Genomic DNA, 16,874 nt, shown 5'->3' with positions numbered 1-16,874 from the left:
CAACAACTGAGAGGATAAAGTCAGCACCTGTTCCCCTGGCTTTGTGATCTGTCAGAGCAGCATAAACCAACATTCTCATGAGATTAAACCTACTGTTCATACAGAATATTAATTTCACAATCTTGCCATTGTGTCTAGTGGCCAGTTTGTTCCATCTGTATGTAGGAGCATTGCTCCCAAACATGCATATGTACAGTTATCATACATGACTAACCAACTTTGCAATGTGCTCAATGAGTAATGTGAAGACTTTACTCAACCACATAAGTAGCAATGATTGTGAAAATTATCTCCCTACACAGTACTGTCCTCAGAAGAAGCTTTATAAATAAGGATGTCAAAGGCTTGAAGATGGTGCAGAGGAGATGTACCAGAATGGTATCAGTGATAAGAGAGTGCAGAGACTGGAGAGGTTGGATTGGCAGGAGGAGGGTCTCTGGGAGAGACTGATTTAAGGTAATTAGCAAAAAAAAACAAAGGTAAGAAGAGTTTGAAGCAGTGAGCTCCCAGGATCAGGAATATGCTGTTTGAAAGGGTGGTGGAAGCAAATTCAGTTGTAACTTTCAAAAGGGTGAAAATATTCGAAGGGACAAGTTTTCAGGAATAGAGCAAGAGAGTAGGATTAATTTGATAAGTTCTGTGAGTCTAGAGAATGTGACAAGGGAGGCTGTGAAAGAATGAGAATTAATGGGGGATCGAAGCGGTTGTATGTCAGCAAGGACTGAGTGTTGGGTGAGTGCAATTTGTTGTACAATAAATTATGGGCAAAGTACATGTGGAACCTGTCAAGGGCACACTTATTTCTCTCAACACCCAGGCAGTTCTGTATTTTCTTTCTTTTGTGTGTCGACCAACTCTCGGTCATTCATGGATGGTTTAGAACAGTACTCTCCGTAGGCCTGTTTAGACAGCTCCTCTGTTATTCCAGCATCAAACATGTCTTGCCAGGACCCAGTCATTCAGATGATTTCATTCCTTGATTACAATGAGCACTGCAACGTAACATTGATGAGGGCAAGGGTGCCGGCAGATTGAGTTTTTTTCTGGGGTAGCTGCCAGCAGCCTCCTTTCCACCGTGAGTGTGTCTGGAAGCTGCCCCATCCTCTCCAGGTCAAACCCGTGGAGTTTGGCTCCCTCCCCAGTTGCTGTGTGAAGTCAGCAAACACCGTTTTACCCCACTACATTGTTTTGTCCTCACTTTCAGCTCAGGTAATCAGTGGGAAACAAAGGGGAGGCTTGAGCAAAACAGAAGTAGGGGGAATTCTGTGCACCTTTCAGACCAGATTGGATTCCAGTCTGGTTACAAAGCACTCATTGACTGTATAAGAGAGAGAAATTCACATTGCTACAGCACCTTTCACCAACTTGGGATATGCCGGAGAGTTTTACAAGAGACCAAGTGTATTGGCTGTTGTGACCTTGGAGACGCAGCAGGCTTTGTGTGCATAACAAGCTTCCACCTATAGCAATCTGATCATGAATAGAGAAACTGCCTTTTCTGTAACATGATGTTGACATGTACCAGGGAGAACACCATTGACATCATCCTGGTCATGAATCTTTCAGATCCACTCAAGGGGAGCAGACTGTCCAAGTTTAGAAAAAAAGCAAAAGAACTGCAGATGCTGTAAATCAGAAACAAAAGCAGAAGTTGCTGGAAAAGCTCAGCAGGCCTGGCAGCATCTGTGAAGAGGAATCACAGCTCACATTTCGCGTCAAGTGACCCTAATCTTAGAACTGATGGTAGCTAGGATAATGTTGGTTTACATGCAGAAGATAGGATGGGGGAAGGGGTAAGGAGTAAACGATAGGTAGGGAGAGAGCCCAAAGAGAGCGAAGAACAGTTGGACAGACAAAGAAGTCGATAACGATCTGGCTGGGAGGGTGAATAGCTGTTAATGCAGACTGTTAGTGGTTAACAATGAGTAGTGTGTAATGGGAGACTATGTGATAACAAGGTCTGGTGTGTGTGGTAGGGGGCTGGGACATGGGGGAGTTCAGGCCCTAAGATTATTGAACTCCATATTGAGTCTGGAGGGCTGCAGGGTCCCCAAACGGAAAATGACGTGTTGTTCTTCTAACTTGCACTGAGCTTTGCTGGAACACTGCAGCAAACCTGAGACCAGGATGGTAGGTAGGGAACAGAGTAATGTGTTAAAGTGGCAGGCAACTGGAAGCTCAGGGTCTTTTCTGTGGGCAGAACATAGATGTTCTGCGAAGCAGTCACCCAGTCTATGCTTTGTGAGAAGTGTAGGTCTAGTGCTGCTTCACCTGAGCCCTTGGATACTGAGGAGGGAGGAGGTAAATGGGCAGGTATTACACCTTCGGCAGCTGTGGGGGAAGATGCTCTGGGGATGTGGAGGGCATTGGGAGTGAAGAAAGAGTGGACCAAGGTGTCCCAGAAGGAACGGTCCCTGTGGAAGGTGGACAACAGAGAGGAGGGGAATGTGTGCTTGGTAGTGGCCATCTCTGGAAGCATCATCAGCCACCATTTCCGCCATCTCCAGCAAGATGCTGTTTATCTAAATTAAACTCTATTTGCCACTCCTCGGCCCGTTGGCCCATCTGATCAAGATCCTGTTGTACTTTGAGGTAACCTTCCTTGCTGTCCACCAAATCTCCAATTTTGGTGTGGTCTGCAAACTTACTATTACCTTCTATGTTCTATGAGGGAATTATGCATTACAATGAGGGAATTATGCATTACAATGAGGGAATTATGCATTTACAGACGAACCTCGATTATCCGAATTTTGGATTATCCAGCAAGACCACAAGGTCCTGATGCTTGGCTAACTTATTCAGAATGATTATTCAGAATTCGATTAACTAAATGAAATACTCCCTACCTGTGTCCTTCGGATATTCGAGGTTCCTCTGTGTATAAATTACAAAATGCAGTGACCCAGCACCAATCTTTGTGGCACACCACTGGTCACAGGCCTCCAGTTTGAAAGGCAACCATCCACCACCCTCTAACCTTTTGGGTTCTATCCCTACCTATTGTTGATGCCTCCCCCCCCCCCCCAGCACAACCTTTCTACTGCTCATAAACCGACATTTTCCTAGCTACCATCAGCTCTGAGGAAGGGTCACCAGACCTGAAACGTTAGCTGTGATTTTTCTTCTCAGATGCTGCCAGACCTGCTGAGCTTTTACAGCAACCCCTGTTTTTGTCTCTCAGTTTAATGTCTCACTTTTAGGGTGGCACCTTTTGATAAGGCTGCACTGCGAGTTTCAGCCTGTCATACATATTCAATGAGTAAAGCAACACTTGAAACCCACTACTTTTCTGGCACCTACTCAGTGGATTGCTTAAGACTGAGTGAATGTGGTGGCCCTAGGGTAGGAAGTGTGAAGGTGGTGATGTGATCCTTCCAGATCAGGTCGGTTATATTGTTTCATCTTCTGGGAGGGCACTATGTGTTTAGATTAGATTAGATTCCCTACAGTGCGGACACAGGCCTCTGAGGAGTTGCCGGTTTTGCTGGAATAGCTCAATCTCCATTCTTTGTTGTGAAGAAAAGATCACCTGAGTCAACGAGGGAATTATGCATTACAATGAGGGAATTGTGCATTACAATGAGGGAATTGTGCATTATAGTGAGGGAAGTTCACATGTCTTTGCCTCTAGGCTTGACTATTCCATCAGTTTGGTTTGGTTTGATTTGAATTATTGTCGTTACATTTCTTCCATCCTTCATAAACACGAGCTCCTCTACATTGCCCTAACCCACACCAAGTCCCGCTTGCGTGCCACTCCCTGTACTCTGACCTACATGGACTCTAGGTTTGGCAATGCCTTCATTTTCTTTCCTGCATGTAACTCCACCATGGCCTTACCTTCTTCCTAATCTCTGTTGTCTCTTTGAGGTCTCCGTGATCTCTGCACTCCAATTGTGGCTGCTTGAGTGACTCTGATCCTCTGCTTGCCATTCTTGAGGTCCTAAGCTCAGGAATTCCACTCCTAAACTCCTCTCCCTGTTTACTTTTTATAAGAGGCTTCTTAAAACCCTGTTTGATCAAGCTTTTGATCAAATGTACAGATGGCTCCCAATGTGGCTTGGTGTCAACCTCTTACTTGGTAATGCTCCCAAGAAGCAAGCATTGCTGCATTAAAGGGGCTATATAAATGGAAACTGTTGTTGTCCACTGTTACTCTGGGCCACTTTCAGTAGAAAAAAAGATGAATTACTGGGAAATTATTGAGATTACTTTCTTTCAGACTGGCAGCCATTGCGTTGTTGATCCTGAGAGAGGAAGAAGATGCTTTCTGGTGCCTCGTGGCCATAATTGACTGCATTATGCCAGAGGATTACTACAGCAAGACCCTCACTGGCTCCCAGGTGAGAATCTGTCCCCCTCTGATCCATTACATATGTTCCTCACAAATGCCAGAATATGGTTTGTGGCTGTCCCCCTCTGATCCATTACATATGTTCCTCACAAATGCCAGAATATGGTCTGTTAGGGATGTTAATGTTGTGTTCATTAAGTTAAATTGCACATGTGAAGGGCATTTCTAAACCAGTAGAGCACATTAAAGGAGAGATTTTTGGGATAATGGTTTGGTAGGTAAGAGACTGAAATCTGCAAAGCAGCATTCTGTAAATAAACCAAGTACTGATAACAGGATTTGTGTTAACTTTCACACTTCCTCCTCCAGCCTGGTTCCACTTTTCATGAGACTGCAATAAAATTGCCTTATACAATTAGGAGGATGCCTGAAGGTTCAGAAGATTCATAATATTTCATGAGGATTTTTGGAACTAATCACAGTACTGATAGTTAACACTTGTAATGCATAAGTACCAGGTGCAGGAGTCCCTCAAACCTGCTCTGCCGTTTTAATCTGTTTATGGCTGATTTCATCTCGGCTTCGACTCCACTCTCCAGACTGCTGCCCATAATCCTTTAACCCATTGCTAAAAAATACGCAGAACATCTTGTCATCCTGTTACCATCTGACTTTTGTAGAAATGTGTCGTCTTGTTTAAATATGTAAAGAAAGTTAGTGAGGTATCAATACAGATTAAAATACTCATTACCTGATATGCAGAGTGCACACACTCTTTATAAGATCCAACCCTGAAGTGAGTTCTTTAAGTGATAGATTGGATGAATGAGTTAAGGTGCTTTCTGAAGGAACATGACAAGATTGTGTAAGTACATTGTATGTTTTTATGAAGAAGGCTAATCTCAATTAAATTGGATGCAATATCCACTAAACTGGTTCCTAGATCACTTGATTATCCCTGTTGATTCGCTTCAGCCAGAAAGACAGATATGCCAATGTACTCGCTCACTATCAACCACAAAGGGTACCATTTAAAATTTGATGAACCTCAGACAACGTAATGAGTCCATCTAAGAAAGTGAGAATTCAAAGCTTCTTAGAAAACCAGGAGACTGAAGGACTCCACAATTAGTTAACTTTGTTTTATGATACAATGACTAATCAAAGGTTAACATAGAAGAATTCTGAAGACAGCGTCAAAGAATGGGCTCTTAACAGGAGAAAGTGAGGACTGCAGATGCTGGAGATCAGAGCTGAAAATGTGTTGCTGGAAAAGTGCAGCAGGTCAGGCAGCATCCAAGGAGCAGGAGAATCAACGTTTCGGGCATGAGCCCTTCTTCAGGAATGATTCCTGAAGAAGGGCTCATGCCCGAAACGTCGATTCTCCTGCTCTTTGGATGCTGCCTGACCTGCTGCGCTTTTCCAGAACACATTTTCAGCTCTTATCAGGAGAGCCAACAACATAAACTAGCTGAGGGTTATGGCACTGAAACAAGCCGCCAAGGATCTTAACCTACAACGCCATTGCAAACAAAATAAAAGAGCCTTCGCTCTCTTTTAGAACCAGTTCTGGTCAGCTCACCTATAGGGGGAGAAAAACTCTTCAACTGTTTAACTTATTGAAGCTGCAGATTTCGAGTGTCAAATTTTCAATCCCTTCACGCTTGGAAAGAAGATCTCAGCACAGTAACAGGGCTGCAATGATAGACTAATCTTATTCTCAACTTCATAGTAACTTTGTAACCTGTAACTACTATTAATCTTGGTGTTTAATCAAATGATTATCACTTTTTTTTTTACTGAGTATTGTAATTTTTAGCAACAGTTGTGGAATAAACTACCCTTTTGATCTTGCTTAAAACTAACATTTTCCTCCTGGTTATGTGTAAGTTAGAATGTGTAAATCTAAAAAGAAGCCTAAATGAACTATATAGGTGTGGGGGATATGCTGAACCAAAGGAGTGCAGATTGCTATTGTCCACAGCATCTCATGGATACCAGTCTTGAGTTGCTAAGTTTGTTGGCAGTTTCTCCTATCAAGCATGATAGTGCCACCCAACACGATGACCAGTTCTGCCACTGAGATGGGACATATCCAGGAATGGTGATAGTAGTTTCTGGGGCATTGACTGTAAGATATGATTTTGTGAGCATGACTATGTCAGGCTGTTACTCTCCCAATTTTGGCACTAAGCCCCAGTTGTTAGAAAGGAGGATGTTGCAGGGTTGACAGGGCTGAGTTTGCCAATGTCATTTACAGTACCTTTGTCATTGCCAGTTGGTCCATCTGGTTTAATTCCTTTATTTGAGACATTTTTAGCTCTTTTAGCTGAATCACACACCTGAGCCATTTCAGTTAAGAGTCAACCATATTGCTGTGGAATCTGGAGTCAAATGTAGGCAGGTCAGGTGAGGACATTAGTGATTAACATGGAGTATTTTTTACAGTAATTATCAATGGTTTCACAGTCATCGTTAGATTTCTAATTCAAGATTTTAATTGATTGAAATTCCAATGTCTGTCATGGTGGGATTTGGAACATTTTCTGTCAAACATGTCAAGGCACTCTGTATGTATTGAGCTACTTTTGAAGAGCTGTCAATGTTCTGCAGGGAGCAATCTCCCAAAATGTTAATGAAATAAGTAACCAGCTAGTATTAAGGACTATCTCTGATTAGACAACAACTGCATTTATTGCTTGGTCTGGAAGTTTTGATGTTTTATCCTTAACAAGACTCCCTGCATTTGAAATATTGGAGAGATATTTAATCTGATCAGTTACAATTATCAGGAGAAAATGAACATGCTGGGGTTTTATTCTCTTGAAGAGTTACTCTGACCCTATTAGAGATTTTTTTTTTTAAATTTGAAGGGATTTGATAATTAGGCAGAGACTTTTCTACCAATGGAAGAAGTCCAATACTAGGGACTATAAATCTGAAAGAATGGTCATTAACAAACCCAATTGGGATTTTTGGGAGAAATGTAGTTACCTAGAGAATAGTGAAAAGACAGAACTCCCTTCCTCAGGAAGTAGTGGAGATAAATTGCATAGAGGAATTTAGAAGGAAACTGGATAAATGGAAGAAGAAGAAATGAAAAGAAGGATATGTCAATATGGGCTGAGACAAAGTAGGGTGGGGAAGAGTTTTGTGTAGAGCATAAACAGCTATCTGGACCCGTTGGATTGAATATCTTGTTTCTGTGCCGTTAAATTCTATGTCCGTCTATGCAGTGTTAGTCTGTGCTGGACTTGTTTATTATTTCTGAGAGTTCTGTCCCTCTGTTACCCATTTTCTGAAACAAAAATGTTTAAGTATATCTGTATACAGAAGGGAACAGAACATTAACAAGCAGCATTTTGTCGAGGCTTGTAAATTGGGATAATGGTGATATATGATCATTTTATTCTGTGTTTGTGGTAATTACAGGTTGATCAGAGGGTGTTTAAGGACTTCCTGTCAGAGAAACTGCCCAGGCTCATGTCTCACTTCGATCAGTATAATGTGGACCTCTCTTACATCACGTTTAACTGGTTCCTCGTTGTCTTTGTTGACAGCCTTCAGAGTAACATTCTGCTCAAGGTCTGGGATGCATTCCTCTACGAGGGAACAAAGGTACCTTTTAAGGGCTTGGAATTATACTACGTTGTGAAGCAATGTGAATATACATCAGGGATTTATAAAAAGAGGATAAAAGGGTGTTAGAAAAAGATCAACTATTTCTAAAAGGAAAATAAATGGTTAAGAAATTGAGTGATAGAAAGCTTTTAATGGATGTTCGCTGGGCTGGAGGGAGGTTTATAGTCAAGTTCCCCAGGGGGGTCAGTGACAGCAAGACCAGAGGGAGGAGGTGGGGACATTTGGTGACCCTAGGCTCAACTCTCAGCTTTTATTTTATAAGCAGCATTGTCCCTCTGCATTGACCAAAGATGGGCATTCCCACAGGCAACACTGCCTTCTGTGCAGGTAACAACTGGCCATCCCTACAAACAGCATGTCCCAACTCTGAAACCCAGCAGTTGTCCCTCACCTGATAGATCTCATGAATGTGGCATCATAATTGTCTTCTTCCAAGGGAAGTCTACCCAATAGGGGCAGAAATGAAGACACTAAAATACAGTCCGTTGGTGTGTAGGCATATTAATAAAATACTGGAGAACATTGGAAAGGAGATGTCTTGAGAATCAGTCAGGAAAAAAAACTTAAGCAGGGTGCTAAACAAATCACAGGACAAGATAGGAAGATCAGCTGTGTTGTTCTCAAGCTAGTGTTGCAGTTCAATTTATTGGTGACTTGAGTGGAGTAATGACCTGGAGTTGATTCTGGCTTGCAAATCTTTTCTAAATCTAACAGATGAGGGAAAAAAACCAAGCTGGCGGGCAATCCAATATGTATTCCACCAAGACTAGGTCAGAATATGTTCCACCAGAGACAAAATGCATGTTAGTTAAACCTTGCTCCTTAGTTCAATACTGGTCCCCTCCCCATTCTAGCGTGACGAGGACTGGGGGCTTGTTGTATAAGGCAGTTAGTACTCAAAAAAGTTAACTGACATTAGAAGATCAGCTCCCAGGATTGCTCCTGGGAGGAGCTAACCAGTGCTGTATGTGTTCTCCCAGCATTGCAATGAATTCTTCAGTGATAGTTCCTGCTGTTAACAGCATTCAGTTAAATAGCAAGGTATATTTGATTTGGGCATGATTTCCTCATCGGAGACAATCATGTTTCTTTGATATAATTAATTACTAAATATTATGTAATATAGCTCCTCTGTTTAACTAAGATAGAGCCTTACCTCTGCCTAAAGTGGAAATCCTTTCCAACATGGTATCAGTAGTTTGATGCAATCCAGCCTTAGCATCTTCTTCCATGTCCTCTACCCACCTCCACACCTCAGGCTCTGTCATCACAAGAACTGCTACCACAACCAACCTATTGTTGTTTATTAATTGTTCCTGTTAGCAGCTATTGATTCTCCCAGGGTGGCTATTACCTGTCCCTTTGTCTGCCCAACTGCTTTTGTGTGTGTGTGTCTCTGTCTGTCTGTCTCTCTCTTTTTTTTATATACACACACACACACACACACACACACACACACACACACACACACACACAGTATTCCTCTCCCCTCCCCCATCCCATCGTCAGCATATGCACCAATATTTAACAAGCTACAATCTGTTCTGAAGAAGGGTCACTGGACCCAAAATGTAAACTCTGCTTTCTCTTGACAGATGCTGCCCAACCAGCTGAGTTTCTCCAGCAACTTCTATTTTTGTTTCACCTTGAGTTAATTTTGTTAAACTTAATATGTCGGAAGAACCAGAAGTGAGAAGTCTTTATGCAGAGTGCTTAGGACTTGGAATCTTTCCCTCCCTGATATTATGATGGATTTAGATTCATACTAATGTTCAAAAGGAAATTGAATACGTACGTTTAGAGAAAATTAATAGCACAAGATTGCGGGAAGGTTGAGAGGTAAATCTCAGAAATTTTCTCTTAATAAAATGGAGCTCACTGGGTTGAACTCACTGGAGCTCCTTCTGTCCAGTACCATTCCATCCTGTAGGAATCTGATTGAGATGTATAAGATTATTAAAGGATTGGACACTCTGGAGGCAGGAAACATGTTTCCGCTGATGGGTGAGTCCCGGACCAGAGGACACAGCTTAAAAATACGGGGTAGACCATTTAGGATAGAGATGAGGAGAAACTTCTTCACCCAGAGGTAGGTGTGTGGAATGCTCTGCCCCAGAAGGCAGTGGAGGCCCAGTCTCTGGATTCGTTTAAGAAAGAGTTGGATAGAGCTCTCAAGGATAATGGAATCAAGGGTTATGGAGATAAGGCAGGAACAGGATACTGATTGAGGGTGATCAACCATGATCATAATGAATGGTGGTGCAGACTCGAAGGGCAGAATGGCCTACTCCTGCACCAATTGTCTATTGTCAAAGCACATTTCAAAGACCTTTAGAGTGTAAATACCATGGATTGGTTACAAGGGTAGGAAAGTTCAATTGTGTAGTTAGATTGGATGTTTATAAAGTCATGAGGGGCATGGATAGGGTAAATAGACAAGGTCTTTACCCTGGGGTGAGAGAATGCAGAACTAGAGGGCATAGGTTTAGGGTGAGAAGGGAAAGATGTAAAATGGGCCTAAGGGGCAACGTCTTCACGCAGAGGGTGGTGTGTTTATGGAATGAGCTGCCAGAGGAAGTGGTGGAGGCTGGTACAATTGCAACACTTAAAAGGCATCTGGATGTATACGTGAATAGAAAGGGCTTAGAGGGATGTGGGCCAAGTGCTGGCAAATGGGACTTGATTTATTTAGGATATCAAGTTGGCATGGACGAGTTGGACTGAAGGGCCTATTTCTGTGCTGTACATCTCTATGACTCTGAGACATTTAGAGGAAATTTGATAGAGGTAATGAAAATCACGAGGAACCTGGAGAGAATGGATGTGGATAAACTTTCTATTAAAAGGATTGAGAACCAGAGAGCACACAGTTGAAGTCAATGGCAGAAATAGGGTAAAGGATATTAGATGAAGCTGATGTGAAAGAAATGGTTTTCAGTTCATGGGGCACTGGCATCATTACTGGGGAAAGTGGGGGCACTGCTGTTAGGCCTGTCTTCACCGAAACCACGATGATCTTGGCTTGAAAGAGCAGGATGTAATATCAGATTGGCAAGACATAGAAAGTTAAGAGGCTACTTGTGGGAGTAGTTTATAAGCTCCCCAACCGTATTTGCACTGCAGGACAGAGTATACAGGAAGAAATGAATGGGACAAATAATGTAAGAAAGGGACTGCAATAATTGAGTGGCTCTAATTTTGATATAGAATAGAATCCCTATAATCTGGAAACAGGCTATTTGGCCTAACAAGTCCACACTGACCCTCCAAAGAGTACCTCACCCAGACCCATTCCCCTCTCCTATTACTCTATATTTCTCCTCACCAATGCACCTAACCTACATGAACACTATAGGCAATTTAGCATGGCTGATTCACCTGCCCTGCACATCTTTGGACTGTGGGAGGAAATTGAAGCACTCAGTGGAAACCCACGCAGACACATGGAGAATGTGCAAACTCCACACAGACAGTCACCTGAGGCCAGAATTGAACCTGGGTCCCTGGCGCTGTGAGGCAGCAGTGTTAACCACTGAGAGACTGCTGCCCGTTTCATGTAGATTGGGCAAATCAGTGACAAAGCAGCGTGAAAAACGATATGTAATTTTGAAACAATTTCTCAGAGTAATACATGCTGGAATAACCAGGAGACAGGGTATTAAAGACTCAGTAATATGCAGTGAAACCGAATCAATAATAATGCCATAGCCTAGATGTTCCTTTATTGTAATCATGTGATTATAATTCCATGTTCAGAGTGAAGGTGAGAAGTGAGAGTCAAAGATTAGTGTTTTAAATCTAAGTGAAGGAACATAAGGATATGATGGCAAAATGGCTAAAGTGAACTGAGAAACTAAATTAAAAGGTGGGACAGTTATATGCAGTGGCAGACTTTTAAAGGAGATATTTAATAACTCTCAGCAAAGTTTTAGCCCAGTGAAAAAGAAAGTCTCTTTGAGAAGGTTGAATGGGTGACTAAACAAGTTGAGGATAGTATTAAATTGCAAAAAACAAGAAAGAAAACTGGTCAGAATTTAAGAACTAGCAATGAATGACTAAAATAAAATATATAGAGAAAAATGTGAGGGTATGCGAGAAAACTAGTTAGAAATATAAAAATAGATGTTAAGAGTTTCCATAAGTTTTTTTTAAAAAGGAAACCGATAATTGAAATGAGTGTTGCTCCTCTATGAGCAAATCCTAAAGGTTAATTATATTAAATGGTACAGCACTTCAAGGGCTGAATGGTCTATTCCTATTCCTATGTTCGTAGAAGCAATGATGACAAGGGTAAAAGTTCTTCACGCAGTTAGCAGCTTTCTCTCGCTCTCTCACGCTCACTCACATAAGGCCCATGGATGAAGTTATGAGCTTCTTTCCTGGAAGTTATCACTAATGATACATGATTTGAACAAGACAGAACATTGCAATATGCTCTGGTATCCAATAGCTTATGCAAAGCGAGTCAACCAAAATATCACAATAATACAGCACAGAAGGAGGCTATTTGACCCATTATGCTTGTGCTAGCTGCTAATATCAAGTGTTGGAAGTGTGGACAATTGAATAAAAGTGAGAACATCTTGGGCAAGGTTTGTGTGGGCAAACTGGCAGCTGATGGGTGGAGAGAGAGGACACTGATTTTAGATAATTGGCAAAAGAGTGAGGACAAGCAGATGGACAATTCTTTTTGATGCAGTCAAATAACCTATGGAATACACTCCCTCGAGTGGTGGCAAAAACCTTAAACTTTTAAAGGGAGAATTGGATGAATGTATGTAAAGAGGAAAACTTGTTGGGCATCTGACCTTCTATGAAGGTGATAGGGACAGAATGATTGAGACTTCAGCATTATACCTCTTGTTTTCCAGGTTATATTTCGTTATGCACTAGCAATTTTCAAATACAATGAGGAAGAAATTTTGAAGCTTAATGACAACCTGGCGATTTATGATTACCTTAGATACTTGACACAAAACATTTCTGAGGGAAGGTAAGATCTGACCTACTTAGACTTTAATAAAATAATTGGTAGTTTAGAAAACAGTTACTCTTAATAATAATGGCATTAGTATTTCTCTCAAGAGATATTTATAACATGCTGTTGCTATCACTAATTGGAAATCTCTCAATCTCGATTGAAACTCTCAATGTGGTTGAGAATATGCACCATCCAATTTCTACCAAGGTGCACTGCAGGCCTGCATTTCTCTGTTCTGAGTTTGCTCTCTCTTCTGTATATGTATTACCCTTGATATTTATGTGTTAGCCCAGACTCAGCGGGTCACTAACCTGTCTTTGAGTCTAGAAGGTTTGGACTTCTAACTGCAAAGATGTGAGTACAAAATCTAGGTTGATTCTCCTATAGAAGGGAGCACTGCACTATCAGAGGTGGTGTCTTGAGAATGAGACATCTCTCCTCTCCTAGTGTGGATGTAAAAGATCTCCACTGCATTACTTTTAAAGAAAAACCCCAGAGGGTTCACCCTGATTGACTGGAGCAACAGGTATTCTCCCAGACTATGTGACAAAGACAATGTACTTAGTCCTGATCATGGTTTATGGGAACTTGTTAGGTGCAAACTAGTTGCCGAGTTTCCTGATAAGTCATTGGAAGTAAAATGTTTTTGGACACCTCAGGTTGTTTACGCTGTAAGTTCTTCTTGAGAATCACAAATGGTCAATAATTATTTCATGTTCCACAGGAAGCTCATGAACATTGCATTTGTTGAAATGAACCCGTTTCCCTTGAAGCTGCTTCGAAACCGTCGGATGTTGCACCTGGAGAAACTCAAAGCTGAGCTAAGCGAGCTGGAGAGGATACGTGAAGCGTATGTGAAAGAAAGAGTGGAACAGAAGATCATTATTGACTGTGCTAGTGAGGATGAGGATGAAGCTGAAAGGAATCGTCCTGGAGTGGAATCGCCTGAATTTTCCCCAGGGGATCCCTCAAAATCATGAACCATGCTCTTCAACAACAAGCACCTATACTCAAGTTGTCCAGTCACGGAATTAACTTCCCTCAAGACGTCTTTCCTTCAATTACAAGGGAAAACACATAAGTAAAGTTGTTATATTTCACTATATGGTACCTTTCTTGTGCTTATTATTGTCAATATCAAGTCTTCAAGCTTTGGTGCAGTGGAGTCGAGAAGAAGAAGAAAAAATGACTGACTTTGCCATAAGGAAAAATTCCTTTTACCAAAGCTTAGAAGAGTGATACCTTTGTCATTTTGAACTTTTTTTTTGTTCTCATTCCGACATCCTGTGAATAAGATTGAGTGAATCAGTCCTGAAATAATGCTTTTGGAGTCATGATTGCCAGGATCTGGACGCGGCCTGCTCAGGTTCATTCCTAAGTAATGATTGAGAGTGAGGAAAGATTCCATCCCATCAGCCCAAACTGGTACAAACCCACCTTAGGAAGGATATATTGGCAATAGACAGAGTATAGCTTAGGTTTAAAAGAATGGTACCTGCACTTCAGAGGTTAAGTCAGGAGGAGAAAGAATGCAAACTAGGCCCATTTTTCTCTAGAATATAGAATGTTTAAGCATAATCTGATTGAAATCTTCAAGAAATTAACAAGAAAAGACAAGGTAGATAAAGATAAACTATTTCTACTGGTTGAGGATTCTAGAAGTAAGAAGCAGAGTCTGAAAATTTACAGCCAAACAGTTCAGGAGAGTTGTTAGGAAGCATGTGTGTACACAATGGCTGACAGAGGTTTGGAACAATCAGAAGTTCATTCTATATCAGTTAATTTTAATACTGATGCAGATAAATTTTTGTTATGCAAATGTAAAAGTCCAAAGTCAGGTACATGGAGTTAGGCCTCCGATCAACTATGATCTAATTGAATGGTGGAACAGGCTTGATGGGCTGAATGGCCTTTTCCTGTTCAACGATGAGAGGAGAACGAGCTACACACTGCCTTGTCATTCAAGATGATTATTTATAATCTTGATGCCTGATTTTAGCCCAATTTGGAACTCGTTAAATGAATGTATAACACAGAATGTCTCAGTTAAATTGTTAGCTATTAGGTGCAGAAATTTATTTGTGACTTATCGCCCATCTATGGGACAGAAATCTAATCCCAACCCCAAGATCCCCTTCTTTCCCACACTGTCTGAGTCTGTGGGTGTTCCTGCACTTGACTGACTGCAGCATTCAGAAGGTGGTTCTCAAGGGAATTTAGGGATAGACAAATGCTGGCTTAACCAAAAATACCATCATCTCATGAGAGAATGATTCAAAATAACCACACAAATATTTATTATTGATAAATGCCTAACTTGCATCATTGGTAGGCATGGGGTAACATCTTTGGAATTGGCAGGATTCAGGTGCAATTAATCGACCTGGCACATGGCCAACACACATGTAAATTTAAAATGTTTATTTTTTTAAAAAGACTTTCAGAAACTCACATTTTCCACTTCTGGGGCTGCACGGAAAAGTGCGTGAACTATGACCCTCTGTAAGCTTGTAACCAGAGTGGTCAATTATAGACTGTCCAAGTAGGCCCTGTATCAATTACCTCATTGCCAAATTAGTTAATGTTGCTCAGATGATAAGAGCCACAACTCACCTGCGATGTCTCTTTGACTTGCCACAGGTAATAGTGTTCGTGATGCTGAGGTGAATGTGAACTAAAATAGTTTTGTAACATTTTGATATTGAGACATCATTACAGGAATGTCTGATATTCCTTTTAAGATGAATTAGTGCTTAACTACCCAAGGAGACTGGCTTGTCACTTGACTGTGCTGCAATCCAGAGCTGGTATGATATTTTTTCGCTGCTGTTTAAAAGTATACAATAGTCTGGCACAGTGACCATTCAACATAGAAATCGGTTTGTTCGGTTTTTTAAAGTACTTGCAACCAACTACACAATAAATTCCAACCATGTGTAACCACACCTGAAGTTTAACATTGAGTTGTTCACTCTTACTTTGTCAAAAGGTGCATGACCATTTCCAAATATCTCAAAAGTCACGTCTTTGGCATCAGTCACCTTTGTGATGAGTTATTTTTGTATAACTCGGAAGTATTTCCAAAAGATCTTTTGGGAAATCCACTTTTTAAAAAAAAGTATACTTGTTTATCCAAATTTCTTCCATCCTGTCCAAAGGTCTTGATCTCTATTAAGGTTATGCTGGCTATGTGAGCAGACATTCAACTGTTTTAAACTCTCTCTCTTCATTTGATGAATGTGCTCAGTCAATATCCATGCAGGCATTGGGTTAGATCCTGTTCAGGGCTCAAGTACTGGGATCCGTGCTGTTTGTTCTCAAGCCAATTAACTTATGGTTGCCTCTTTCTCATATCTGACTGTGATTAGCAACTGCACCGTGTGGTCCATTTCCCACATAAGCCAGTGACACAGACCACAGCAGGAAATGCATTAGTAAAATCAGAAAATGCTGGAAACCGTCAGTGGATTGGGCAATGTGTGGCGAGAGAAAGTGAGTTAAAGAATTCAGATTTATATCCTTTCTTTCTGCTGAATGATCATAGAACTTAAATGTTAACTCTGTTTTCCACTCCACCGATACTGCCAGGCCTTCTGAGTACTTTCCAGCATCCACAGCATGTTTGCTATTGTTCAGGGAAAGTACTTTTGTTTTAATTCAAAGTAGGATTGCCAACACTCCCTGGATAATTCTGGAATCTATACCAATGAAAGCCTAACCTTCCACACACTGCTGTAAGCAGCATAAAATCTTCAGAGTATTTTCTGTTGTACACATTGTAGACATTAAAAAATATTAGAAATGGAGGAATGTTGAATGCTTGACTGAATAAGGTGTTCTGAGATCGCAAACCACCTTTTGAAGTCTCCACAAATACCAGAGTTGGCAACTATATATGTCAATTTAAAAATTATAATCACTGGGAAGTTTGTATCTTGTAGAGACTGCTGGATG

General features: G+C 41.2%; 1 protein-coding gene across 1 annotated transcript in view; it reads left to right on the top strand.

Moving 5' to 3' along the window:
- Window positions 1–15,865, top strand: part of tbc1d2 (TBC1 domain family, member 2) — a 79,376-nt gene extending 63,511 nt beyond the window's left edge. The window contains exons 11-14 of the mRNA XM_043716388.2: window positions 4,226–4,346; window positions 7,730–7,915; window positions 12,811–12,932; window positions 13,645–15,865. Of these exons, the coding sequence (XP_043572323.1) occupies window positions 4,226–4,346; window positions 7,730–7,915; window positions 12,811–12,932; window positions 13,645–13,900 (685 nt within the window). The 3' untranslated portion in view covers window positions 13,901–15,865. The remainder of the gene's footprint in view (window positions 1–4,225; window positions 4,347–7,729; window positions 7,916–12,810; window positions 12,933–13,644) is intronic.
- The last annotated feature ends 1,009 nt before the right edge of the window (window positions 15,866–16,874 follow it).

This window comes from Chiloscyllium plagiosum, unplaced genomic scaffold, assembly GCF_037043375.1.
Source record: "Chiloscyllium plagiosum isolate Xiang-an unplaced genomic scaffold, Cpla_swu_hap1 HiC_scaffold_2, whole genome shotgun sequence".
NCBI lineage: Eukaryota > Metazoa > Chordata > Chondrichthyes > Orectolobiformes > Hemiscylliidae > Chiloscyllium > Chiloscyllium plagiosum.
Note: the sequence above shows the minus strand (reverse complement) of the source record. Positions and strands in the feature narration are given on the sequence as shown.